The 27,912-nt window shown below is 29.8% G+C and overlaps 8 protein-coding genes across 8 annotated transcripts; 3 read left to right on the plus strand and 5 right to left on the minus strand.

Moving 5' to 3' along the window:
- Positions 1–1,030: 1,030 nt before the first annotated feature.
- On the minus strand, positions 1,031–1,606 carry EIN_523740 (hypothetical protein; the record flags this gene model as incomplete). Its single annotated transcript, XM_004259199.1, has 1 exon — positions 1,031–1,606. The coding sequence occupies one exon, from the start codon at positions 1,604–1,606 to the stop codon at positions 1,031–1,033; it is 576 nt and encodes a 191-aa protein (XP_004259247.1).
- Positions 1,607–2,854: 1,248 nt separating this feature from the next.
- Positions 2,855–4,426, minus strand: EIN_523750 (sulfate adenylyltransferase, putative; the record flags this gene model as incomplete). The annotated part of the gene is made up of 2 exons (XM_004259200.1): positions 2,855–3,963; positions 4,264–4,426. The coding sequence occupies 2 exons, from the start codon at positions 4,424–4,426 to the stop codon at positions 2,855–2,857; spliced, it is 1,272 nt and encodes a 423-aa protein (XP_004259248.1).
- Positions 4,427–5,725: 1,299 nt separating this feature from the next.
- Positions 5,726–7,753, plus strand: EIN_523760 (hypothetical protein; the record flags this gene model as incomplete). Its single annotated transcript, XM_004259201.1, has 1 exon — positions 5,726–7,753. One exon carries the CDS (start codon positions 5,726–5,728, stop codon positions 7,751–7,753), a length of 2,028 nt encoding a protein of 675 aa, XP_004259249.1.
- A 2,134-nt stretch (positions 7,754–9,887) lies between these two features.
- On the minus strand, positions 9,888–10,280 carry EIN_523770 (hypothetical protein; the record flags this gene model as incomplete). Its single annotated transcript, XM_004259202.1, has 1 exon — positions 9,888–10,280. The coding sequence occupies one exon, from the start codon at positions 10,278–10,280 to the stop codon at positions 9,888–9,890; it is 393 nt and encodes a 130-aa protein (XP_004259250.1).
- Positions 10,281–11,311: 1,031 nt separating this feature from the next.
- EIN_523780 (hypothetical protein) lies at positions 11,312–14,146 on the minus strand (the record flags this gene model as incomplete). The annotated part of the gene is made up of 2 exons (XM_004259203.1): positions 11,312–11,812; positions 12,215–14,146. The coding sequence occupies 2 exons, from the start codon at positions 14,144–14,146 to the stop codon at positions 11,312–11,314; spliced, it is 2,433 nt and encodes an 810-aa protein (XP_004259251.1).
- Positions 14,147–15,139: 993 nt separating this feature from the next.
- EIN_523790 (hypothetical protein) lies at positions 15,140–16,928 on the minus strand (the record flags this gene model as incomplete). The annotated part of the gene is made up of 2 exons (XM_004259204.1): positions 15,140–15,937; positions 16,323–16,928. 2 exons carry the CDS (start codon positions 16,926–16,928, stop codon positions 15,140–15,142), a joined length of 1,404 nt encoding a protein of 467 aa, XP_004259252.1.
- A 2,679-nt stretch (positions 16,929–19,607) lies between these two features.
- EIN_523800 (hypothetical protein) lies at positions 19,608–22,456 on the plus strand (the record flags this gene model as incomplete). The annotated part of the gene is made up of 7 exons (XM_004259205.1): positions 19,608–19,733; positions 20,133–20,405; positions 20,484–20,611; positions 20,740–20,962; positions 21,128–21,588; positions 21,923–22,094; positions 22,316–22,456. The coding sequence occupies 7 exons, from the start codon at positions 19,608–19,610 to the stop codon at positions 22,454–22,456; spliced, it is 1,524 nt and encodes a 507-aa protein (XP_004259253.1).
- A 278-nt stretch (positions 22,457–22,734) lies between these two features.
- Positions 22,735–27,867, plus strand: EIN_523810 (protein serine/threonine kinase, putative; the record flags this gene model as incomplete). Its single annotated transcript, XM_004259206.1, has 1 exon — positions 22,735–27,867. One exon carries the CDS (start codon positions 22,735–22,737, stop codon positions 27,865–27,867), a length of 5,133 nt encoding a protein of 1,710 aa, XP_004259254.1.
- Between the last annotated feature and the right edge of the window lie 45 nt (positions 27,868–27,912).

A 27,912-nucleotide genomic window follows, 5' to 3' on the forward strand; every position in this document is an offset into this window, starting at 1 on the left:
ATGATAAGTTAAATACAATGAAAGTCGTAACATTTTATATGTTTGAAAATCATATCAAATTCATAAGAAAGTTCTATTGTTCAAATTAAGAAAAATGTCTTTTTGTTTTAAATTATGAATTTTGATATTTCTAAACGAAACAATTTTATAAATATAGATAATGATGACAACACAATTTTTTGAAGTTCAAAATCAGTTAAAATAAGACTGAAATTTTCTGATAAGTCAAAAAAAAATAACAATAAAGCATTTAAACATTAAAAGTCCCGGTTTGTAGGCTATTTTCCATGCTATTATTGTATTTAAAACGAAAAAAAGAAAACGAGAATATATCAACTTACAAGACGAAACGAACGAAATGCTCGAAGTGACTCTGCGTTTTTCAACTAAAACGAACACTATTTTAATTTATTTTATATTTTTACAATATAAAATAGTAAAATTGTTACTACAAAGCAGTTATTGCTTAACACAAAGTATGGAAGTATTGCTTTGTCGAATGTTTTTTTCAAAGAACAGGCTTGGATGACCTCTTTTGGCGGGTGTGTCGTCACATTGACAAGACAAAACAGACGACGAAACATTCTCTGAGAGCTGGAACATTTCATTTTGTATTTCAAAAAGTAAACAACAGTATAAAAGGAGTGAACTTGGATATCCATTCACTCAACAATGCTCTTTGTCATCTTCTTTATTGCTTCAGCTCTTGCTGACGACGCGTGGAAGGCAAATTACAACAAAGCAAATTACACGCTTGCGACTGTTCTTATTTGGGGCATTGTGTTTGCAGTCTTAGTCGTGTTGTCTGCACTTATTGCTTCAGTGATGGTCTTGCGAAAGTGGATAATCAACAGAAAACTCAAACAAGAAGTCAAAGAAGACGAACTCAAAGAAGAAGTCGTCACTGCCAACTAATTTGTTTAATTAATTTATCATTTCTTATATCACTTCTTTATTCATTCGTTTTAAACCCACCTCCTATATTTATAAAATACAATCGAAACGTATAACAAATACAAGTCATAGGAAATTAATCACTTAAATTGATGAAGTCCTCGAGTGTTATTTTGCCCCCTTTTTCTTTTTGTTTTTCTTCTGTCTTTATCCTCAATTCCTCTATTTGACTCTTCTTCTCTTCTTTATTCCAAAGGAACGTTTTGGCGTGAACAAATTGGTCGACAGTGATATACCCTTTATGTTCTTTATCAATTTTATTGAACGTGTACTTCTCTCCAAACCCAATCCATCCATCTAAGAACTTTATAAGGTCCGAATTTCGCAGCATTATGTTTGGATCACAGAAACAACCGAAGTGTGGTGTCATCAACTCAGTCTTGGCACTTTGAAAAGTCCGAACTGCATCGACATACCCCACAAAATCTTGTGCATCATTTTTATTCATAATTTTGTTGTCTTCATATCCTTGTGATATGCAAGCTATCTCTTTCAATGTCTCTTTTGCCTTCTTTTTATATTCTTCTGTTTGGTTGGTGTTGATCTTGCTCTCTTCCTCCAAGATTCCGTCTATTAAAGGTATTACTTCGACTGACCCATCATCTTTTTTCAATTTATCATAAAGTGTCTTACAAAGTGTTGATTGTTCCATTTATATGTAAATAGTCGTTCAAAATTCATTTAATATTTAAAAATGTTGGGTGTGATGATACATTTTGGCTTTGATAGGACATTTAACAACATTGTTTTTAATTCTCGTTATTAATGATGTTCTTCATGCCATATTTCATGTTTTTTATTGTGAAATAGGCCTAAAACACTGACATTTGCAAATAGTGTCAGTGTTTTAGAAATAACAACAAAATAAAAATTATTGAATTGGTTTTAGAACTTAATATAATGATTGTCGAGATAATAAAAACCAAACCAAATTAACAAAAGTCTGAAGAAAAAACGAGTTTTTTATAATTTTAAATAATAGAGTTTTTAAGTAATACGTCAAACAATTTATTAATTATATCATTTATATATTTTATTATAACATTTGTTTAATTAAGTGTAATATGAGAAAAAATATCAGAATTTCTTGCAAAAAAAAACTTGAAGAAGGAGTCAATATGTATTTCAAATGTTTGCATCAGTTATTCAATGACACGTTTTTAAACATAGATTGAAAATAAATGAAAAGGTATACAATTAATGATTGTATACCTTTAACTACAACAACATAATTATACAATCTGATAAATATAAACGTCAACATCAATGTCAATGGTAACAATGAAAAAGATGTCAATTGTTTTTGAGAAAAAATTTACTATTATAAAAATCCAAAAATCTAGCTGTTTTTAAATTCATTGAATTCGATTGTCTGTTCTTTTTAACTCAGTCTATTATAAAAATGTTATTTTGTGATTAATCAAATTGTCTTTATCAACAAAACATTACTTGTTGTATAACTAAATAATAACTATATGGACACACTTTATACATTTATCTAAATCAACAAATATTCCTTTTTTACTATTTTTTTACTATTCACATTGATACAATATTATTTTATCCTTCTAATGTCAGTTCTTTTTTAAAAGTTGCGTCATGTTGGTCTTTTTCTATTGATGTTTGGTATTTATTTTATTATTATCAAAACCATTTTAAACTATACAGTATTTCAAATATTCAATTTAATACTTTTATTATATATTTACTATACATTTACTATAATAATAATACAAATCTTATTCATTTGATTTTGTTTTAGGCTGGAATTTTTCTTCAATGTCTAAGATATTAGCACAAATTTATTAAATTCTGAAATCAATGCGATAAAAAATTTACCTGTTGTAAATTACTTTTGCGATAAAAAATGATTGAAAAAACAAGAAAAATTCGAAGTTTTTTAGTTCATAGCCGACCCGGTAGCGAACTTCTGGAGTTTAATAGTGACTCTCTTGCTCTTATCGAGGTGTTGGTAGTATTCGCTCAAGATTTTAAGAGACTCATCGCGTCCGAAGTGGTCTGGCAATTTCTTCCCTTCAGAGAGCATCTTTCTGACCATAGTTCCCGAGACAATGACTCTGTCCTTCTTAGTATGAGGGCAAGTTCTCAGAGATGCCATTCCGTCGCATTTATGGCAATAGAAAGTCCAATCGATTTTCATCGGTTGAGTGAGTAATCTCTTCTTTGGGTCTTTATTCTGTGGGATCTTATCGAAGATCTTCTGTGCATCAAAAGGTCCATAATAGTCACCGACACCAGCGTGATCTCTTCCAATGATCATATGAGTGCATCCGTAGTTCTGTCTGAAAGTAGCATGAAGTAAAGCTTCACGTGGTCCACCATATCTCATATCAAGTGGATATCCTCCTTGTAAGACATTCTTCTTGACAAAGTACTTGTCTACCAAAGCATCAATACACTTTACTCTAACTTCAGCAGGGATATCTCCAGGCTTCAAGTTACCAACTAATGAATGAATGAAGACTCCATCACAGACTTCTACAGCTATTTTGGCTAAGAACTCATGACTTCTGTGCATCGGATTTCTTAATTGAAGTGCTGCGATTGTCTTCCATCCTTTCTTCGCAAAGTTCATACGACTCTCTTCAGGGGTCATGTAGATCCCGGCATACTTCGTCGGGAATTCCCCTTCAGATAAAGTCACCACTTTACCAGAAACATTGAAGGGCTTCTGCTCCATCACTTTCTTCACACCAGGATGATCTTTGTCTAATGTCGTGAAGATGTCCTTGCACTCCATCTCTTTGTCTTTCTTTGTCATCTCATAAATTTCATCGACTGCTATAGTCCCAGAAATGGGCTGGACATCTTTCTTGTAAGATAAGGCGACCTTTTGTCCACGGCGAAGCTTACGTGCATCTTCTTCAGAGACAGACATCGTGATTGGAATAGGCCAAAAAGTCCCGTCCGCTAAGGTAAAGTTCTTGCAGACACTGTACCAGTCAGCACGACTCATGAAACCATCAAGTGGGGAAAATCCTCCAATACCTATTGTGTTATTATTGTTTTTAGTAATATTACTATAATTACTATATTAGAGTTATTATTGTATATTGAATGACAGTGTATATGTAAGTTGAATAAGGTTTGAATATTAGAGAATATAATAATAGCCATAGAAGGTAATTGAATGTGTTATAAATTATTGGTAACAATTTGTAGATCACTGTGTATGTGTTTGTATATAAATATGTTTATATATATTCATATGGTAGTGTCTGGAGTCTCAAAATATTCGATACACTTCATATCTTAATAAATAATATATAATACAAATAAAGTACAAACCCATCATAACTAAATCACCAAATTCACGAGATGATATGTCAAGCTTGGGAAGTGTTTCAGCAGCTTTGAGTAAGTCCTCCTTCTCTGCTCCATACTTCAGGGTTTTCACTAATTTGCCTCCATGTGGCTTAATAAGTGCGTCTAACTTGGCTTGGATGCTCATTGTGAATATTGCAGTCCAGTTAGCGCCTTTTATATCTGACAAATTCCGTAAAGGTCAAAAATTCCTCCATCGAATTTCAAAAAGAATTAAAAAATCCTTCGAACAGGTGTTTTCGTCTAATTTCTTTTACTATTTAAAAATTATTAATTTTTTTACAATAGTTTGTCTTCAAAAAGATGCAAAAAAATAATATTTTTTTTTTGGAAAGAATTTGTTTAATTTTTAATTTAAAAAGTGCCCGATTTATTAGTTCATTTTTATTGATAATGTTTTACAAAGAAAAAAACTTGGAATAGATTTCCTTATTTTGATTTGCTAATTTGTAAAGGTCCATTTACTGCATCTTTACTATTTTCAAAAAAGTGCATTTTGAATTTTTGAGAAATTCGAATCGTTCGAGAAGTCATTTTTTTTTTGGATTATTGTTATTGTACCATAATATTATTATAATTATAATAATTTATTGATTTCTGATATGTATTATATTTTATTATAAACTTTATTATAATATTTTTAAATAAATAATTTTATTTTTATTTTTTTATAATTAAATAGTAAGTATCTTGTATTAAAAATAACTATAACAAAAAATTTTAAAAAAATTGAATGAAATGTAATTTGATATTTGTGATAAACTCAAAATATCAAAATTATTAGATTCATAATGGGGCAGACCTTTCCCACCCTCACCCCGTCTAAATATAGAATTAATTTACTATATTTTATAATTTTATAATTATAATTATAATTATAATTATAATTATAATTATAATTATAGTAAATGGGCGTTTTGGATAATATTAGGTCTGGTTCCCGAATTCAAGAAATGCCGAAAAATCACCTCGAGTCAGTGGAAACCGAGTGAGACGGAGCATTGAAAAGAAGGCTCTGAAGACACACTCAAACAGTCTGTTTGTGCACCGTTCACCCACTTTCCAAGTCCTCCCTTGGCGCGGATCCCCCCTGACCCCCCCGCAAGCGGGGGGGAACCATCCGCGTCCACACAGTACGGACAAGGAAAGTGGGCGACATGGGGACGCACAAACAGTGGCTGAAAAGTGGACTTCCTTCAAAAAACACTCGCGGCAAATATTTTATTTTGGTAAACGGGGTGAGGGTGGGAAAGGTCTGCCCCGATTCATAATAGTTTGTTTGAATACATATTATAAAAAATGTAAACAAAATATTTTAGTTTATTAATTATATTTTTATATCGACTAAAACTAATTTAACTATATGAAATTGTATAATAAAATATTGAAAAAAAAATTATTTACAACCAAAACTAAATAATAGTTAATGGAAAACTATCCTACCCAAAACGAAGATAGTTTTATTGATCGCAAACGAGATTGTGACTTGACAGACTCTTTGACAACTAAAAAACGAGTGAGCCAAGAACTATACTCATCAATTCCCGAAATTTCAGTATTAAATGGTCCAAAATTTTCACCAACATCGAATCCACTTCCTTTTCAACACTTTATGAATTCTGAAGGAAACATCCAGGCTGTCCAAAACGAATCTTTTAAACAGCCAGAGATATTCACACAAATTTCTACAGGTCTACAAACTGAATACCAAAATGCCGTTTCATCATTTCCTAAACAAAATAATATACCATCTACTATCGTTCCACCAAATTTCGAGATCCGAAACGAAAATTGCGAAAATGTAGAAACTACAAAAGTGATTGCGGGTTTGGGAAATTTAGACAACACTTCGGCACAACAAATAACAAATCATCTCAACGTTGTTGATCAACAAAAAAGAGAAAAAAAAGAAATACCAAACAAAAAACAAAACAACAACAAAAACGAAAATGTTATTCATGTGACTAAAGAACTCAAAATTACAATAGAAAAAAATTTTGAAGAACAACCAACACAAGAAACAACTGAGGAAAAAGAAGAAAAACATGTAGGAAAAAAAACAAGAAAAAAACGGACGAAAAAAGCCAAAAAAGAGAAAGTTGAAAAAGCTATAACCCCCAAATTGAGGTTTGGAAAATCCCCGAAAAAAACAAAAGAAGACACCCCGCTTATTCCGACAGTTCAGATCTTGGAAATCAAAAAAGAACAAAATGAAAATAATGGAAAACAGTCGCCACTTTTAACACAAACGGAGAAACAGTTACCAATTGAACAAAAAATTGAAAAAACCGAAAAAACTGAAACTTTGGTTGATGAAAAAGTCGAAGTTAAATGTGAAGAAAAAAATATAGAAAATAAAAAAAGTGAACAAAAAGACGAAAAAAAAGAGGAAAATGAAGAAAAAGAAAATTGTGGTGGAACGAGCAATGAACAAAAGGTGAAAGAGATTGAAACACAACCCACGAATGAGGAAATAAAAAAAACAGATGAACCGCTCATTCCGCCATCGATGATCTTGGAAATAAAAACTCAAGTTGAAGAAACAACTAGTTCTAAAATGGAGGAAGAACCCGGAAAAAAGGAAGAAAAAGAAGATAAAAAAGAAACAAATACCGAAAATAACAAAAGTGAACAAAAAGATGAACAAAAAGAGGAAGATAAAAAAGAAGAAGTAAAAAAAGAAAATAAAAAAGAAAACGAAGATGGAACGAGCAATGAACAAAATGAGAGAGAGATTGAAACCCATTGGAACGAGAAGACAGAAGAAGCCAAAAAAATGGAGGAAGAAAGTGAAGAAACAGACACAGAGGCGGTTGATATTGACGAACTCCAACAGCTTGACACTGACATCTTTACAACCACTTTTGTGTTAAAAGAAGGGAGTAATGTTTTCAACCCTGACAAGCCATTTACTGAGTGGCTAGAGTCGAAGAACAAAGAGATGTATGGTGAAAACTGGAAAGAGGTCATCAGGAAGGAAGTTGCTGAAACAAACGTGGAAGCCAACAGCAATGACTCTGACGAAGGAAAAACGACAGAAGAAACCACTGAGAACAACAAAGAAGAAGATTTGACTGGAAAGGCGGAAGAATTGAATGCGGAAAAGGAGTTGGAACACGCGGAAAATAAAGCAAAAATGAAGAAAAATGTCTATACGGACACACTCGACAGTCTGCAGCAGAAGATATTTGTCCAGTCGAAAAAACAAACTCGATTTGGGTATGAAAAGGACGATGAATTCATCGACGACGAGGACTTTGATAAAGTCCCAAGAAGGACTAAAGCAGTGGAAGCTAAAGTTGTTGAGAAAAAGGAGACGAAACCGCGAAAAGACAAAGAGAAGGACAAGGATAAAGAAATAGTCGAAACGAAAAGGAAGAAGAAGTCCGACAGGAGAAGCAAAAAGAGAAACCAGAGGAAGGAAGAGAGCGAAGAAGGGAATGAAGATGAGTAAGTGACTGTTGTGTTGTTGGTTTTTAGCAAAGGAAGTGTATTCCTTTGTTAGAAACTGAACGAAAAGTAATAATATAATTAGTAATATAGTATAGGATACAGCACTAAGCCATAAAACAGACCACATCTCCATCTGTGGCGAAAGAGTTGATAGCCACCTCTTTTTTTCTGGCGGGTTTCAAGCAAGAGAATCCGACAATGAAGGTACATCTGTTGTATCGCTTGTCAGTTTCAAAAATGGTTTCGTCGCCACACTCAAAGGCGTCCGACTCTGCGATCTCGGGGTACTTTATTAATGGGACTTTCACACCCTTCACGTTTGACTCGAAACGACTTCGAGAAGTCATCCCGCCGATCTTCAAGCGCTTCACTTCTTCGAATTTGAAGTTTGAGAGTCTGGCGTGGACTGGCAATAAGTTAGACCAAGGAGTTGTAGTTGGTGGGCTAGACTCCCTCGAGGCAAAGGTGTCTTGGATAATGAGAGACGATCTTGTGTGTGCCGTGAAAGACGAGAAAGACAGAGAAGAAGCGGCATGAGAGCCAATAGAACTTGCTGGTCTATCTGTTTTAGCGCCGGACGACATTTTTGAGTTTTCCAAATTTTCACTTCTGAGGAGGAGTGGAGGTACTTTAGGCTTGACGAAAGTAGTTTGTGAGGGAGTGAGTTTTGTGATTTCATTTTTTTGTTGTGTGTGAGAAGTCTCGACCTTTTCCAATTTATTGAATTTTGGCTCGACTTCCATTGTTGTCATTTTTCTCTTTTGCGACATCTTTTGAGATTTTTTGAGAGTCACGTCATAATCTGAACTGTTTCTCTTAATTTTATTATCTGGAAGATTTGATTCACTGTTTTCTGAAGAGGAGATTGAAGTCTTCTCCTTTTTAAAACTGTTTTTTAAATTTGATAGAGACACAAATGGGGAGAAATGCTGGCTCTTGAACCGATCAGTTAATGACGGTTTGATTGCCTCAGGGTCCAAAGAAGGCGAAGATTGCGTGAGAATAGTCGTTTTGGCTCGCGAGTAAGTCGACATTTCAATTTAAAGATTGAAATGGGCTTTTTAAACATCCCTCCTCTTTTTCCAACAACAATTGTTTGAAAACTTTTTTTTGGCAAAAGGTCGAGTAAAACAAACGAAAAATAGTAGTAACTAATAATAAAAGTAACTATTCGTATGGGTTGAGTATTCGTATGAGAAGGAAAAGTTTTGGTTGAAAACCAGAAACGAATTTTTAAGTTTTGTTGATTGTTTTGAAGATATTTTCTTTTTATGGTGATTTTTATAGGTAAGAGAATTTATTATTTTTTGTTATTTACTGTTTTAAACATAAGATAGTAAAAACAAAAATTTCCGATAAAATAGAAGTATGGATTTTTGCGGCTTTTCCTCAGAAAAGGATTTCTGGGATTATTAACTTAGAAGATATTCTTAAAACAATACAATTCGTTTTTTTTAGTAAAATATTCTTTTTGTACTTCTTTTTTTTAAGGTGAAGAGGAAAAATAACAGCTTATTTAAAAGAAAGAAGTACAAAAAGAATACTAAAAAAAAGAAGTTTAATTGTGTAGATTTTATACCTCGGAATCGAACATAACAAAAACCTAGTAATATACTTATAATAGGACTTTATATGAGTCTAAAATAAGGATTTGATCACCACATCTCGAGGTATAGTAAAATCTAGAATTACTTTAATAGTGTTGAATCTCTGATAATTTACATGATACAGTTTTTGAAACACAAAAACTATTTATTTCTTATTTTTTATTCTTATTTTATTGAATGTTGAGTGTAACCAACACGTTTTTTCTTTGAATTTTTATAAGAAAATAGTTTTGTTTTCAACTTTCGTAAAAGGATTAAAAATAGTACAGTTATTATTCGATATAAGGGCTTCCTCTTATTTTTCTCCTATATCGAATAAATCCTTATATCGAATATTGACTGTATTTGGGGTAGTTAAAAAATATTTAATAAATCAAAACCATTTTACAAAGTGTACTATAATTTTAATTATTTAAAATTAATATTATTAATACAGTTTAATAACATTATTTTTTTATTTATTGTGGACATGAAAAGAACTAAATAATTTGAATATCAATAAAAAGAACAATTCAATTAAATTACTGTTCATTTTTTATCAGTGTTATCAGGAGCGTTCTTGTTGGGTTGACCTTGTTTAAACAAAGAAGCATCAACAGCCTCAGGATGAGCTTTTGCTTGTTCCAGCATTATTTTGACAACTGCAGTTTTGACATATTCACCAAAAGGATCTTCCCCAGCCCGTTTTTTATTTCCTTGCATGAGGTCTTTAATTGAATCTTGGGCCATTTTATTTATAACACTCTTCACACCAGTTTCTAAGAGTGATGGGTCGTTTTTAATTAACATTTTGAGCATATCCACTAAAGAAGGTTCTTGTTTTTGACAACTATGAGCGATATTTGGTTTTGGTGGGATGTTTTGAGAATCTTCAAAAGCAAGACACAAAGAAAGAAGTGCTGTGATAAGTAAAATTCTCATTAAAAACTGTTGTAATGTTAATACTTGTTCTGTTTATATATTGGCATTTAACTTTATGAATTGAAGTTATTTATTAATGAAGTTATATACTACAATGAAAAGTTATTCGTATTTCTTTACAAATTGTTTATATTTTTTATTTTTGAGAACTTCTAATAAAAAACTTCCATTGACCATCGCCTCTAAAAATAAAAAAATTTTTACTATTTTAAATTATATACAATTTAAAATTATAGTAAATGAAAATTTTAGTAAATATTTTTAATGGTTTTACAATTAATGAAATGCCAATAATTCACCGAGTGAAAAAAAAGACGGTGATTTGAAAAGAAGACTCATTAAAATGCACCCAAACAGTCTGTTTATGTACACATTCCATTTATTTTTCATATCCATATTTGGAGCGGTAAAATAATATGGAAAAAGAAAGTGAATGACATGTGGATGCACAAACAGTAACCAAATGGTGGACTTACTTAAAATAACATTCGCGGCAAATATTTTATTTTGGTTAAAGTGGTGGAAAAAGCTAATCTTAATTTATTTTTTTTAATTCAAATATAGTATATTTCAATAGTTAAAAAATAATTAATTAATTTTTCATAACAAAACACTCAAAACTATTTATAAAAATATATGGTTTTTTTATTAAATTGAAAAACAATTTATTTTTCTTTTTTTTTTTAGATGAAACTGTTACTAACTTTCAGAAAAAAAAAGCCCAAACTATGATATTATAAATATAAATAAATAACTACATTTTAAACGATATAACTAATAACACAATTAATAACATAAATAATAATAAAATAATTTCACCAATTACTTTAAATATCTAAAAGTAATTAATAAAGTTTTTAGATTGATTTTATTCTAATAATCTTATTATAATTTAATAATTTATCAAATAAAAAGACAAAAGTGGTGGAAACAAAACAACTATAATTAATAGTAAATTAATAAATAAAATATAGTTAGAGTATCAGATTGATGTGTGAGGAATGAACAAACAGAAGAAGTCTGAATTTGAATTAACAAAACACTTTCTGCACCTCTTCCTTTGGTGCGTTTTCAATGAAATTGTAGTATAATTGGTCTGCCTCTATTTTAACATCAACCTTAAATAATCCACTTAAACATTGAAAGAACATACTCATCTCATCAAATCCAAGTAAATTTCCTAAAATATGTTCCCTTTGTTCTTCAATAATAATTGCAGTAATAAAATACTGCAACTTATGTTTGGGATATGCAAAAATAGCATCCCACAGTTCATAGATTTCACCACCAAAATCCCGTTTAAAAAGCAACGCAAGCCACTGATACACAAAATACATCGAAATGTTTTTATCATGTAAATATTTGCCAAGCTCGTCATCTAAATAGGATATTATCGGCATTAATCGCCGGTCAAACTCGGCACTTTTCGGGCACTCAAACTCGCGTTCCACCATTTCCATCACTTTCGAAAAAACGTAAAAAATCTCAACCTCGTTCCGACCAATCTCCATCAAACCAATCACAATGTCATGCTATTTATTACTATTACTATTATTATAATTACTATTTTGGGTAATTATTATTATTATTTAAAAAAATATTAATAATAAACTATAACAACTACAAAAAATATTTAAAACAATGTATTATATAAATAATTAAATACAGTTAATTTTAAATTATACAATTTATACTATATCATACTATAAATAAATAAAACGTGTTAATACAACGAAAAATAAAAATTCAAAATTTTTCAAAAATTAACATAATAATAAAATTATTATTAATATAGTTTAAATAGTATCAACAAATTGAATTAATTATAATTAATATTTAATATTTAATATATATAAACCAAAAAACTATAATAAATAGTATTAATGTTAGATTATTTAAATATAGTAAAAATAATAATAAAATAACTAACAAACTTCGCCTTGGACATATCCTATATTATAGTTATATATACTATAAGCCAATAATAATCGTCGAAGAACTGGTTTTGCGTCTTGTCCCCAAATTTTGGTAAGGGAAGTGTAGTCTACACGTTTTAAATCTTTATCAATTTGATCGATGGTAGTTGAGAGTACAGACCAATTTGACAATTGGACTGGAAGGATCAAAGATATAATCAAATTTAATTGTGTATATTCTTCAGTCATTTTTGAGATCGAAACAGGCGAATTTGACAACCCAAAACAAAATTTCCAAGATTCCCAACGCGCCTCGTTGGATGAACCAAACAACACAAGACGCGTCCGAACCATTTCGTCCATAGATTGTGCTGATCTGTCAACATTTTCAAGGTTCTGGTTGTATTCAGGTTCAATTATTTCCTTCTTTCCACCAATTTCAATCTCCCGAATTTTTGCCAAAATCTTCCCCAAAACAATCTCGTCATTTGTCTGAAAAATCTTAGGCATATCTGATGTCACTGAAGGCTCATTTTCAAACAATCCCGCCCTTTTCATTTCGTCAAAAAAGTTTTTTTGGATTTTCTCGTCTTTTTCCAAAACGGGATTTTTCTTTGCGATTTCCTTTTTTGCGGTTTCAAATCGTTTTTGTTTCCACTGATTTCTTCGTTTTAAAGTTCTTTCGTCCGCATTGACTTTTGCCATATACTGAAATGTTTCTGTTTGTTTTTCATTAAAATGTTTTGGGAGGAACGACGTGGTGAGGACCAATTCGTCATTTTCGGTTTTCACAAAAATGATTTCTTTTATGAGATCTACAAGACGGTCGACATCTTGCGACAAAAAGAAGTACTTAGGAATCACAAACGGCAGCACTCGAGCAGGTACTAACGTGACAAAGTCGTGTTTTTGTTGTGCATCTTTTCCTCTTAATATTTTTGAGATCTCTGTGAGGCAACAGACCATCTTATACTCGTCCAAGTCTATTTCTGGGATCTCCGCCTTTTTAAAGAAGTTCAAAACGGAGTCGAAAGTTGGTTTAATGAGATTAGGGGAAAAGCGAAGGAAGAAATGTTCGGACTTTAAAACAACGAAGAAATCCCCTTCGACGATAAAATGATTTGATGGTATTATTTTTACATTTTGTGCGGTATAAACAATAGTGTTCTCACGACTATAAACCGACTGGCGATATTTTTCTGGATCTTTCTCTCGTTTTATTGTAAAATCTAAAAATGGAAATGAAGAGTCCCGTACCACTTTCGGTTTCTCTTGTTTTGTCATATTTTTTTCAGTTTTTAACACAATTTTACCGCAATAATTGGAATTGTTTTTCTTTTCGTAATTTTCAGTGGAATTTTTGTCGCAAAGACTTTGTGACAAAATTTTCTCAAGTTTTTCTTGCGTTTCTGGAAGTTGCGATTTCGTGGATTTTTTTTCAGGTTTTGACACATTTTTGTCGCAAAAACCTTGCGACAAAACTTTTTCAAGTTTTTCTTGTTTTTCACTTTTTGGAAGATTTTCGGGGGTTTCTGGAAGTTTCAGAGCGATTTTAGGGTTTGTTGGATTTTTAATTGGTTGTGTTTCGTCTTGTTTGTCAATTTTTACGTTTTCTTGGCGTTCCGGTGTTTTTGGTGATGTTTTGTCAAAACGTTCTTGTTGTTCTTTAAACCCTTTGGTTATCAATTTCGAGAGTTTGTCTGTATTTACCTTTGCGGGAAGTGAAGGAAGTGCCCGTGGTTTTTTTTCTAGTTTTTCAAAACTTTCGGTCGTATCCGTTTTTTCATAATTTTCAGATCTCGACAATTTGTCACATTGTGGGTCGGATATTTGTTGTTCAACAAGTTGTTGCGACCGTTTAGGAAGTGATGGAGGGGCACTGTGTTGTTGCCGAATAGTCTCTTGTTGTTTTCTAAATGGCGCAACCGGTCTTGGTGTTTTTACTTGCATTGGAGTTTTAATGTGGGGTGTGAAGTATTTTTTTGTTCAAGTTTTTTTTGGTTTTCACCGATACAAAAATCGAAAGTTTATATAAGTAAATTGTAATAAAAATAATTAATTAAAAAACAATAACTTTATATTAGAGCAACAAATGATGATCGACTTACATTTGATTAAATAAAAAAATTCCGCTCTAATATAAAAATAGAGTAAGTTTTAAATATTAACTTGTATAGTTTGAATAACTAATTTAAATGTTTTTTTAATTATAAATAAATATTTGATGTATTAAATACTATTTGAGTCACTTTTAAACTACAGAAGGGAAAATGAACCTTAGCCCAAAAAATGTACTTTAGCCCAAAGAAATTCCTATTTTTTTCTTTAAAAACACGGGTTTTTACTTAAAAAAAAACAAATATTTTAAAAAATTGACTTTTATATTGGTATAGTTTATTAATTTAATATAACAATAGAAAATATTTAATTTTTCTTTGAGCTCAGGTTAATTTCCTAAGCGAAGGTTTAATGGACCAACTGTATATGTTTTAGTACAAAGAAAGATTTATATGTACTAAAACAAATTATACATAGAAAATCTTCTCTTTAGAATCATCAATCTCAATTTCGTTTTGTAAACAACGTGATGAGAGACGAGATTGAAATTTGTGAATAATAGACCATCTTTTTTAAATTAAAATAAAGAGTGTTAATGTTTGAATATTCTTTTTTTTAAATGATAAAAAAATAAGTTAACTTATAAATGAAATTTAGTAGTAGTTTTATTTAACTATTTTTACATACAAACTCAATGATTATAAAGTCGGTGAAACAATTAAAACGATCAAAGATCCTCAAAGAACACATGTAAGATCTCCCCATCACTTACTTGTTTAATAATTAAAGTTATTAATATCTTATTATAATCCAATAAAGAATAAAACACTAATAAATAGTAAAACAACTAAATTTTCTAGTATTTCACCTTTCAATCCCATTCCATTATTTCTTCTTTGGTGTAACGTAGATTGCACCCTCGTCCTTATACTCGATGAATTTGAACACCAAATCTCTCATTTCCTTTTCCCCAAACACGGTAATTCCTCTTGGCACAACTTCAATTTTTTCAATCAGTTCCCCATCTATTCCGAATCTTTCAATCTTGTTGTCAAAATGTCTTCTTGGCCAGCAGTGGGCGCAAATAATTGAGGCGTTGTCGTTGCTCCACATCCACTCTGTTGTGCACTGTGACGAAAATTTCGCAACTCTCAAAAAACTTTTTGTTTCAAAAATCTCCACGTCACCAGGAAGATTCCCAAATCCTCCAATTGCAAGAAATTGTGAGTTGAACGAAAAAATTGAGGAATTCGCAAAGACGTTTTGACGATGAAAAAGTTCGTCAAAACTCAATGTCGACAAGACCGACACCTCAGCTGGCTGAAGGCCACTGATGATACTCAATGTGTCTCCGGATGGGGAGAATTGTGCGTCTTGATACTGCGCCATTACTAACGCTCGTGTGTATATGTTATTCGTCGGGCTTTTGAAAACTTTGGGATTAGGGACAAATTGTGGCGGTTTTCCCGAAATGTTAGGAACAAATAGTGAATAGAGGGAAGATTGACCATAATACGAATGCCCCGTTTCATCAAACTCTGTCGATGTTATAGCAAGCACTAAATGCCCCATCGGACACCATTTGAATATCACTGAAGTCCCGTTCAATGAGGAGATCGTGTTAATTAATTGCGCCTTTTTGCCAATTTGTTTTGAGTACAACTCGATGGAAGCGGGAAATCGCTGATTTATTAATATTTATTAATAATTTAACTATAATTTGTTAATTAAAGTGCAAAGCATAATTGCCATTTTTAAACGAAATGTTTACTATATCTTTTAATACAGGATTTCTAAAATTTGGAAAAAATTGTATTAAAAACTATTGTAAATTCATACTTTTTCATTAATTTAATAAAAAATGTAACTTATACTATACCATTTATAATTAAGTAACAATTTAATAATAGTTTAAACAAGGCATAAGTTAATATTATAATTATAATAAATAAATTATTTCAATTATTAATACAAATCATAATAATAATACAAGCACAATAACTTCACAAAATAATGATAATAAAATGTATAGTAAATAAATTATTATTAAATAGTAAAATGTACAAACTTGTTTTTCAGGGAAAAATGCGGCGAAGAGCAAATCGTCCGATATAGGTGAGAATTCGATGAATTTGACCCCGATCAAGTCATCGTGATCGATTTGTGATGTGTTGACTTGAGTTTTAGTAAATTCCGTTTTAAGGAAAGGGTTATAATTAAAATATGACACGCCAGATTGATCTGGGAGTGCGATAATATTGTTTTTAAAGGAGCAAATTGGCCAAGCCGACGGGATGCTCTGTAATTTGCGTGAAAAGATGAGATTATAACAATCTTTTTTGAGATCTAAGAGATAATACATTGTCGGTTCCCGAACAAAACCCTCTTTATTTGAAGCTGGTGGAACTTGAAGAATGTGGAGATATTTTTTTGACAATGTGAGACGGTCAATATATTCAATCTTAAGATCGTACTTTTTAGTTAAGTTGTAATCATAAATTTCGAGAGTCGAGGCGTTTTGAAGAATTATGAGTTCTTGACTTTCTTCAACTAAACAATTTTGAGATGTGGGAAAAATGTGGGAATTAGTCGGCGTGTGAACTTCTACTCCAGCGTCTTTGTGAATGACATAAAAAGGGTGACGAAGTTTCAGGGTCGGTTGTGAGATTGACATTCGTTTTGGAAAAAAGTTCTTGAATTATTTTTTTTGTTATTAATAAATTAGTTAATCATAGAATTAATATATTATAATTACTTGACAATTACAAATTAATTTGAAAAAAATATTTTAAAAATAATGTGTGAACTATTTATTTTTTTTATTTTATTATTAAAAATTTGTTATTTATAATTTATTATACTATATCTTTATTATATTAAATTAAATAAATTATTTGTTAATAAATTTTATAATAATATTTTTATATTTTACTAACAAATTAGTTCTTTTAGTTCTTACTATTAAATTTGTAATACATATTATATTTTTATAATATTTTTTTAAATATAAAAATATATAATATTTTATCCAAATTTCTAATTTACAATTCAAACATAGTATTTTAATTAATTATTTATTATTAACAATGTACTATTCATATAAAACAATTTATTATACATTATAATTAATAAAAAATAAACTATATTTAAATTAAAATAAACCATTTTAAAAACCAAAATAGTTAAAGATACAATTAGTCGAGAAGGGACTCAATGAGATAAGGCGTGGTGTCGAAAGGAGTTAACTCTTCATTTCCATGTGGTGAATCCGACTCTGAAGAGGGATGAAGTGATAAACATTCATTGTCATTCAACTCAGTAATACCAAGGTATTCATTCTTGTCTGCGAAGTTACGAAGAAAGGAATTCGAGTAGACTAACTTGACCATTTAATTCAATATGTATTGAGTTCGTTCCGCCATTTTAAATCCTACGGAAGTCAAAATCTCGTTTTGAGAAGTAAAGTTTACTATCGAATATGGTAAATTTAATTGTTCTTATTAGTTTTTTTTTATTGAGCTTTCGAATCACTTTGACAAATTGTCTTTTCAAAATTAAAATTTTCGTTTTTGTTTTTATTGCTTAAAACATCGTTTAATTATGGTTAAGTTTTAGTTTTAGTTTATAAAAAACGAAAAATTATTAAAAATTTTAACGAAAAAAGAAAAAATACTATTTTATTTTAATATTTTGTTAATGTGGAAAGTTATCATACCCCTCTCTTTTTTAATTTTGTTAAAACAAATTCGATTACTAATTTCCATATTTTTTTTGTCTTATTACATTAACAATAATAAATTATAATAATAATAATAATAATAATAAGGTTAACCACTATTTTTTGTGAATGTCACTTTTGAGACAATAATTTTATAAACAATAAATAATAAAAAAACAATTTTTTAAAAAAAATTCTCCTTAGAATCAACACCAATTAATAATAACATTTTTCGGAAGTCAAAAGTTACATTGAGATTTTTTTCAATAAAAATAAAATATTCTGATGGTTTCAGTAATAAATTATTTATATAAATCGTTAGTAGTACAAATTAAATAATTTTAAATAAACTAGAAAGATAAGATTTTATAGAGAAAAAAACTCATTGAAACACAAGCCATTTATTAAACATTATTTTTATGATACTCTTTTTTATCATTTACAATAATATTAATAATAACAAGTGTTTTAATTACTGATTAAACATTAATTGCCAAGTAATTTAAAAATTGATTAAATGTACAATCTCTTTCATAACAATCAGAACATTTTCACAACAACCGAATTTTTATTTAATAAAAATTGTTTTTTTGTAACCTTAATCAGACCAGTTCTGTTACACATATTTTTGTTGCATTGTAAATTATATAATTTATATATATATACAGGTTTGTCTTAAAAAAATATATGTCCCAAAATTATCATTTATTGTTTTGAAATAATATATAGTGTTTTGAATAAATTTTTGTATTATTTTAAAACAGATAAAATAAGATAAGCAACAAATGAAATTTTAAATTGAATCGAGTTTGTTTTTTCATATAAATATTTTTTATATTTAAAAGTAATTATTTTATATTATGTCATTCAAATTCTTAATAACATTTCTATAATAATATGTTCTGGGTGAAAACATGCATTGTTTCACATTTACTGTTCTTTATTATAAGCATAAGTCTTTAGTTGATGCAAGTACATAAAATTGTTCTCCGTTTTGTTGACAATAAATACATTTATTAAAGCCCTAAATGCAAATGTGTTTCTTTTATAACTATATTAATTACAAATGAATGGTCATAAAAAAACAGGGGCATCAAAATTTATTATTTCATGTTTTCGGATCAAAGAAAAGTTGGTTTTTAGTGATATATTAGTTTAAATATTATAAATCAATGGTTTTATTTACAAAAAAATATAACAATTAATATAATACAAATTACAATATCAAATGGAAAAAAAAAGATCATAAAAACTATTAATTTTGTGTAGTAAAATGTATTATACATATATATTAGATATTTGATAAATAATATTAGTAAATTATACCATTATTTATTTTAATAATACAATTAACAAATAATTTTAAACCCAAAAATTTCATAAAAAAACATTTAAAATAATCAAAAAACAATTAACATATATTATTATAAAAACTCAAACTTATTTAACGTATTAATTAAAAACAATTAATTGAATTAACTGAACTGAAAATTAACGTTATGTTGTTTTTTTTCATTAAATACTATTTTGTTGATTTAACAATATATTAATTAAATTCAAAACGTTAAATAAAACTCCATTGTTTTAAACTTAACAAACTACAATTAACAATTGACAAACTAAAAAATCAAAAATATGTCTTTAGTGGTGTTTGGGACATCGATTGTCTCAGAAAAAGATTACGAATATGCAATTCGTGTTCTTTTTATAGGTGATGAAGTGACTTCAAAGCAACGTCTAGCACTTCTTTGGAAGACTTTTGTTTGTTTTTTCTTTTTAAAATGTCATAATTTGAAACCACACAACTTCCTCACAAACAGAAAAGAGACAAAGACGCTCCACTCCCACAGACATACCCTCCTGAAGTTTGCGTTTTACTTCTTCTTCACATAGTTGCCAGATATCTCATATATATTGTATGTAAATTAATATAGTTTATTATTAGTATATTTTAATACGTCTCTTTTGTAGTTATAATAAATAGTATTTAATACTAATACTTTGATAGTTTAGTTTTATTATATGTAAATATTGAAAATAGAGCCAGTGGTATAACAATAGTAAATTAAAAAATAAATGAACCATATTTGTATTTGCACATGTTAATTATTACTTATAGTAACAAAAACCACAAAAATCAACACACAAACTGACAGACAGCTCGTGCAACAAGTCACAATCAAAGAGAAGTTGGGTAAGCTTGTCTTTGCGTCGTATGACAACGGAGTTAGTCGTGAGGGGGGGTACTTTCCTTTTAAACAATTAAACGTCTTATGTGTGATGTATGATGCGGCAAACAAAAACACAACATCAAATGTACAGAACTGGATAGAGGAGGGCCGAAGATACTCTGGTAACCCCACACTCAAAGTCATAGTTGTGGGCGTTTATAACAACAACTCCCCACCGCAGAAGCCACCAAGGCAGATAGACGTGTGTTCTTTGGTTATCAATTTGTGTTATTCAAATTGTTATATATAACAATTTTATTAAAATGTTATTCACAACTAGGACATTTTAAAGAAAGACCAAAAGGTTAACTTCTTTTACTATAACAAAAGAACAGCAAACGATTTTCCTGCACTTTTGGAGGCGATTTATATTGACATTCGACAATGCGAATTATCTGATGATGTACTGTTTGTTTTTTTGTTATTTATCTTATTATCCAATTATAATTATTTTACTATTTATAAGTAGTTGATTATGAGAAAGTAAATATTATAATTGTTTTACTAAATAAATATAGTAAATCACTGATTTGCAGAAACGAAAAGAAAGAGAAAAAACGAGTGATGGAGGAACGCCAACACATGTCGCAATGCATCAGCACGCCGAAGACAACCGTTAGTTGCCAAAATTCCCGAATTGATTGCAAAAAATTACTTGTCACATTGGTTGATGGCAAAACGAATGTCACACTTAAAATTATTGTTTTGGGCGACAAGTCCATTTCGCATTATTGTCGTCAACTCATGGTCGGACTGACTGTTTGTTTTTTGAATAAAATAATAATAAAAATGTTATACATAACTAGTATCTCACTTTAAAATTGACAACTTGAGGAATACCATATTACTAGTAACGGAGTTATAAAATATTAGTAAAAACATGGTTAGACGAAACAATGGAAAGAGATTGAAGTGACGGAATAGCAAGGTTGGGACAAGGAATGGGAAGATTATTTATACGATGACTGTCCACCGAAAGTTATAAATCTGAGTGAAGTAAATAATATACAAGTCAAATTATATTCCTACGACCATGGTGTAGGTCGTGGCGCAAGTTATTCCCCTTACTATAATGTTTTAGGCGCTGTTCTATGCTTTGATTACACTGATAAAATAACATTTTCTAATTTGATGAATTGGTATAATGAAACGTTGAGGTATTGCAATCTCAAATCGACGAGATATTTCATTGTCGGAATGGGGAAGTACAATACCGAAAAAACATGTCAAGTCGATGACACTGATGTTGGTAGTTTTGCACGTTTTTTTCAAAATAAAGAACCCCCTGTGGTGGCTTTTAACCCAGAAAGAGTCGATGAAATTAACACAAAGTTTAATGAATTTGTGTATGACATTTATTTCAATGAATTTACACCAGACTTCTTGTTTGTTTCTTATTATTTTTACTATTTATTTATATTATTAGTTATAATAAATTTATTATTATTATTATACAAATAATAAAAAAAAGAATGAAATAACAATTTTTGAAAGGAATGTTATTTCGTTTCATTGTGTTGATTTATCTAAAACTACTTCTTTAAATTATTTGTAATAAAAAGAAGAAATTGTCAATAATATACATTACAACACAAAAGAATTGATAAAAATCTTATTTAAATTCAACACAACACATTTATTATATTAAAGTTATAAATATTAAATTCTGATGTGAGCCAGAAAAATAGTTAATGAAACTATAATCATAATAACAAAAAGAGAACATTGTGTGATTGAGAAACGCGAAACGAAGCGAGAGAAGGTAACAAGACAGACTGAAACATCTGAAAACCCTCAACAGACAAAATTGGTTCAAAACAACACAGGAGAGGTGATGGAGGTGAACGAGTTGGAAGAACTCACAAAAAACAAGAAGAAATGGTGTTTAATTGTATGATTGTTTTGTTTATTTTTTTAATATTTTAAATTAAAAAAATGGTTTCGATTCTATAATACAAAAATTGTTATAATTATTAATTTATTATTAATTTACATATTTATAACTTAGTAAAATATCTATTTAAATAATAAAATATAAAAAAATTGTTTTAATAACAAAAATATTACAATATTTACTAATATTTACTAACAAAACTTTATATCATTATTTAGTTTTGCGTCAAACGAATAATTCATATTTTCCAAGGCGGTTTTTTTTATTTTTTTTTGTTTAAAATGATATTCTATTTATTTACTAAAAAATATTATATTATTACTATATTTAATAAAAAAAATAGAAAAGTGAAAAAATGAACTATTCAATACTATTTTTTAATTAATTATCAATATTTTTTTTATGAATTATTACCCCAATTTTACTAACATTTACTAGAATAATAAAACAAATAGTAAATATTAATTATTAAAATAGTAAATTTCTATCTAGCTTGAAATATATTTTACGCTTTTTAGAAAAAAACACAAAAAATTCACAACAATGAATTTTATTAAAATAATTAACTCTTTTCAATGTTTTATAGTTACTAAATACTATTTTTATAATTTTACAGAACAACTCTAAATCACATAATATGAAAAGTGTGTCGATCTTAATTTCTCTCATATTTTTAACATATTTTGTTAATTCCAATCAATGGTGTGAACTTGGATCGACTATTCTATACACAAATAACACCTCTTGTACTCAAAATGGGTGGAGCGTTAAAATAAATTTGAATAAATATGATTTTTTACTTACAAATACTATGGCTATAACAGGGGCTATAACATTTGAAGACACATCAAATGACCAAAAATCAATTAACTTTTATTTCCAAAACCCTCTTATAACTGTTTTATATGTGAAAGTGAGTTCCAGTTCCACCCTTTTATACTTTGACGAAGAAACCCGCCCAAAGGATCTGCAAATCGTTTTTGCGTGTGACCAAAACGAATTTAAATGTCGCGAAAATGTCGATTTGGGGAAACAACCGAATTTTTACGTTGCACAAAACGCACTTTTGATTTTTTCAGTGATCGACCAAAAGCCGTGGATTTCTAGTAATAGAAGTTATACACAAAAAATAGCTTATTTATACATCGACGGCATTTCCCAACAAACTGTCAATTTTGAATTCATCACAAATCCATTTCTGGGAGAACAAAACGCGCCAACGCGGTATTTGTTCACCGGAAAGTCGGGAGATAACCAAATTAGTTTTGATGGGAAAACTCCTTTAAATTTAGTTCCACGGAGCGTTTGTGAAAAAAATGGAATTCACAGGTTTTTGGTGTTTGACGAACATTTTAATAATGACACAAAAAATAAAAATTGCTTTTGTGAACCAAATAACACTGATTTTAGTTATGAAAATAATTTTAACTTTCCAGACTGTTACTATAACAGCTCGATGTTTATTTTGAACTTAATGAATTTGATAGAAAATAAGGAAGACCAAATTGTTATCACTTTTGAAAGAACAAAATGGGCGTCTGTGCTCTTTTCAAGTTCTAAAAAATATCAACTTTTGTCACAGAACTCGGAAATACTCACATTCGACGAAATTAATTTAAAAGATAATGCAAATGTAACTTTTCATATGAGTGTAATTGTCAAGAAATTTGTCGTGTACAAAATCACTGATTTTCACTTTCTCAATAATTTGGAAATATCGGAAATAAATGTTATTGATAAAAATAGTGTGATAAACGATATTTTGTTTGCAGTAGATGGAAGTTATGTTGACAAAAGTGATGTAACTACAAAATGTGGTAAAAGATGTATTCTTAAAGAAAGTGTGAATAGTTTATGTAATTGTTCTTATACTATAAATGGATGGTATCCAGTTGGTTATTATAATAGAAATAAAGGCGACTGTTTTGTTGTATCAAATCAACAAGAATTGACTCTATTTATATCATCTCCAAATTACGTTGTTTCAAATAATGAAAATTGGAAATCTGTGATATTTAACACGAGTTTTGTGAGTATCACCGGAAATTATAATTTCACTGTTAATGTTATGAATGTTACAAATTGTATCAACTCCGTTTCACAAATTTATTGTAACACACTAATTTTGGGACAAAATTCTGAAATTTCTATTCAATCTTCGGGTGTTCTTTTTATTCAAAATGTTGTTTTTGAAACTGTAAAAGATAACATGAACAAAAATGGTATAATCAAAGTCTATAATGGTGGTATTTTGTTATTTACTGACATTCGTTTTGTTTTTCCAGACACTTTTATTAACGACGCATCATGTTTTGAATTTGTGTCTTTTCAACAAACACAAAACATTACTATTACACTAGCAAAATACATCAATCTTATTGGAAACAAATTGATTCGAATTTGTCCCCAAAACGTTACTCAATTTAATGATGAAGTCATTTGTGAAGTCATTGGAGATTATTTTGAATCATATGATAATTACACAAATAATGTTCTTCATTGTCCGGTATCGTCACTGTATTCCAAAATTGTTGTGAGTAACACTTTTTTAAATCAAACAATAAATTTTGATGGACAATTTGTGCAAAATCAAAATGTGATAAAATTTACTAAAAGTAATTCTATTTCTACTAGCTTTTTTAATGATAATATAAAGTCGGTTTTATTTGTGTTAAACTCTTCGGGAATCGGAGGGGCGTTTTCAACTCTGAAAGGCGCAGACAAATTGTATGTGGGAGACTTGTTTGGGTTTTCTTACACAACGAAAACAAAACTTAATACAAATTTGATGATGATTACAAACACAAAATTTATCAAGAAAGAAAGTCAATTCATTGAAGTCATTTCTTCTCCTTTGTTTCAGACAAATGCACTATATGTCACATCACAAAATGTTGTGAAAAATTTACAATGCAAAACAAGTTACTTAAAAAATGGAATTTGCACTACGTTTAGTGACAATTGCAATCAAATCTACAAAAACGCAAATGGTAAAAATATCACATGTGAAAGTTGTCCAGATAGATATGAAGCTTACAAAAATAGTTGTGATGAATGTCCGTCACATTGCATTCATTGTAAAAATAGCAAATGTGTCCAATGTGATTTATCTTTTTATAATCTCAATCATACGTGTTATCCAATTATAGATCCGTCTGTTATAGAATATAAATACGACAGAGTTTTGTTATGCAAAAATGGGACTTACCCATCAGGACACACGTGTAAAAATTGCAGTGCAAATTGCGTTTTGTGTTATTCTGAAAATCAGTGTGTAATTTGTGATACAAAATATGTGTATAAAAATGGTGGATGTCAATTGGCCGACGAATCGGGAACTGAATTAGCCACAGATAAAGAGTCCTTATTTTGTTCTCAAAATTATTATTTAGATAATGGCAAGTGCTTTTTATGTTCAACTCAATTTGGTGCGTTATGTCAAAATTGTGATTTTCAAAAATGTTATTCATGTGAAAATGGAGTTATAAATAGCACCGGAAAGTGTACCGATATAACAACAAGTGGCTGTCTTATAACAAATTCATCGTATTGTTCTGGGTGTATTTCCGCACAAAATTACATTTCTATAAATGGATATTGCAAAGAAGTGACAAATTGTGAAATAACTTCACTTCTTGGAAATTGCCTGTCATGCCGTGACGGGTATTTTCCACATAATGGGAAGTGTACCCGATATCTCGGAGACACCAACTGCGACTGTGTTAGGTATGAAGACAAAAAGTGTTTGCGTTGTTCATCGAAGCATTATTTGAATGATGGAATTTGTTATTCATGTTCTTCAAATTGTGAGAAATGTACAAATGGGTCGTATTGTTTAAAGTGTACCACTGACTATTATCTTGTTGAAAATATGTGCAAAGAATCTTCTGAAAATTCTTCTGTTAATTTGGACCACTGCAAAACAGTTGTTTTGGGAATGTCTGTCTGCGCAGTGTGTGAAAAATATTATTTTCGAAATAGTTTTGGGAAGTGTGTAAAGTGCGTAGAAAATTGTAAAGAATGTAATCAAAAAGATAAATGTATAACATGTAAAACCAATTTTTTTCTCCTTGAAAATTCGACGCAATGTCTTTCATACACTTTTCTTGAGAATTGCAAAACAAAAAGCCCTACTGGGTGTTTGTCTTGTAATTCGGGCTTTTTCGTCGATTCACAATTTTGTGTTTCGTGTGATACAAAAATAGAACAGTGTGAATTGTGTGACGAAAATCAAAAATGCACAAAATGCACTGATGATTTTGTTTTAGTTGACAAAATTTGTGTTTCAAAAAGTAACATCACAAATTGTATTAAAGTTTCTAATTCAAAATGTTCAAAATGCACGTTCTGGAATGTTCCGACATCTTCCGGCACTTCATGTCGCAAGAAAGTTGTGTGGTGGGTTGTTTTTTTGCTTGTTTTATTTGTGTTATTCGTTTTTGTCACTTTGATATTTGTGTTCATCGCAGTGGTGCTTTTCTTGATGAAAAAACACAGAGAAAATAAAATACGAGAAAAGACGTGTATTTTTGATATTAAAAATTCAAATATAACTTTCAACCACAAAGCAAAAAGTGATTTTATGCTAAACACGGACAACGTCCAATTTTTTGGAGACCAAGGAGAAATTCCTGTTTTAAAGAAGTCTCGTGAATTACTTTGTGTTGGGAATAATGGCAAAACGATACTTAAAGTTCAAATCAGTTTTAAAAATAGTGATAAATACCTCATTGAGACAAATCCAAGTGTTATTTCTATTCCTGGCGGCAAAGCTGCCGAGTTTGAGTTATTACTGACTCCAAAATGTAGTTGTCATTTTAGCGACTCAATTTCTGTAATAACAATCAATTTAAAAACCGGTAAAAAAACGCACACTATGGTGAAGATTTCTGGTCGAACAGAGGTCTCTACTTTACTTGATTTTGACGAAATCAAAGAAAAAAAGAAAATTGGGGAAGGGGGGTTTGGAGTTGTTTATCGCGGAGATTTTCGAGGAAATGATGTTGCGATCAAAAAGATGAAAGATGTTTTCAATAGTGAGGAGTCGATTATTGAATTTGAAAAAGAGGTGAAAATGTTAGACAAATTTCGAAGTGACTTTATTGTTCATTTTTATGGTGCTGTGATGATCCCAAACAAAAAGTGTTTAGTCACCGAATTTGCGCAATTTGGCAGTTTAGAAAATGTTATTGAAAAACATTTCCACACCAAAAAAGATCTTTTGTTGTCGGCTTTGTCACCAAAATGTGACACTTCTGTTCCGCTCCAAATGCGGATCAAATTGTTATTAGACGCGGCAAAAGGAATTTTGTATTTACACGAAAATGGGATTTTACACAGAGACATTAAGCCCGACAATATTCTTGTGTTTTCATTAGAAAAAGACATGAAAGTGAATGCAAAATTGACTGATTTTGGAACATCACGAAACATCAATTTGTTAATGACAAATATGACCTTCACTACGGGTGTTGGAACTCCAACGTATATGGCTCCCGAACTTTTGGGAAGACAGAAGTACAAGAAAAGTGCAGACGTGTATTCATTTGGTATCACTTTGTATGAAGGAGTGTCTTTCAATTTCGCTTTCCCACAAGAAAAGTTTGAATACCCATGGAAAATAGCCGAATTCGTGATGGAAGGGAAAAGACCTCCGCAAGACGACATCCCAAATTCTATTTTTATTATCATTAAAAACTGTTGGAAACAAATCCCAGAAGACAGAAGTGAAATGCAAAACATCGTCTGCGAACTGCAAAAATGGCTGTAAATGATTTATTTAATTTTGTTATTCTAAATTATAGTTGAACTCTAT

The sequence above is a fragment of the Entamoeba invadens genome (genome assembly GCF_000330505.1).
Source record: "Entamoeba invadens IP1 unplaced genomic scaffold scaff_1105074725813, whole genome shotgun sequence".
Classification (NCBI taxonomy): Eukaryota; Evosea; order Mastigamoebida; family Endamoebidae; genus Entamoeba; species Entamoeba invadens.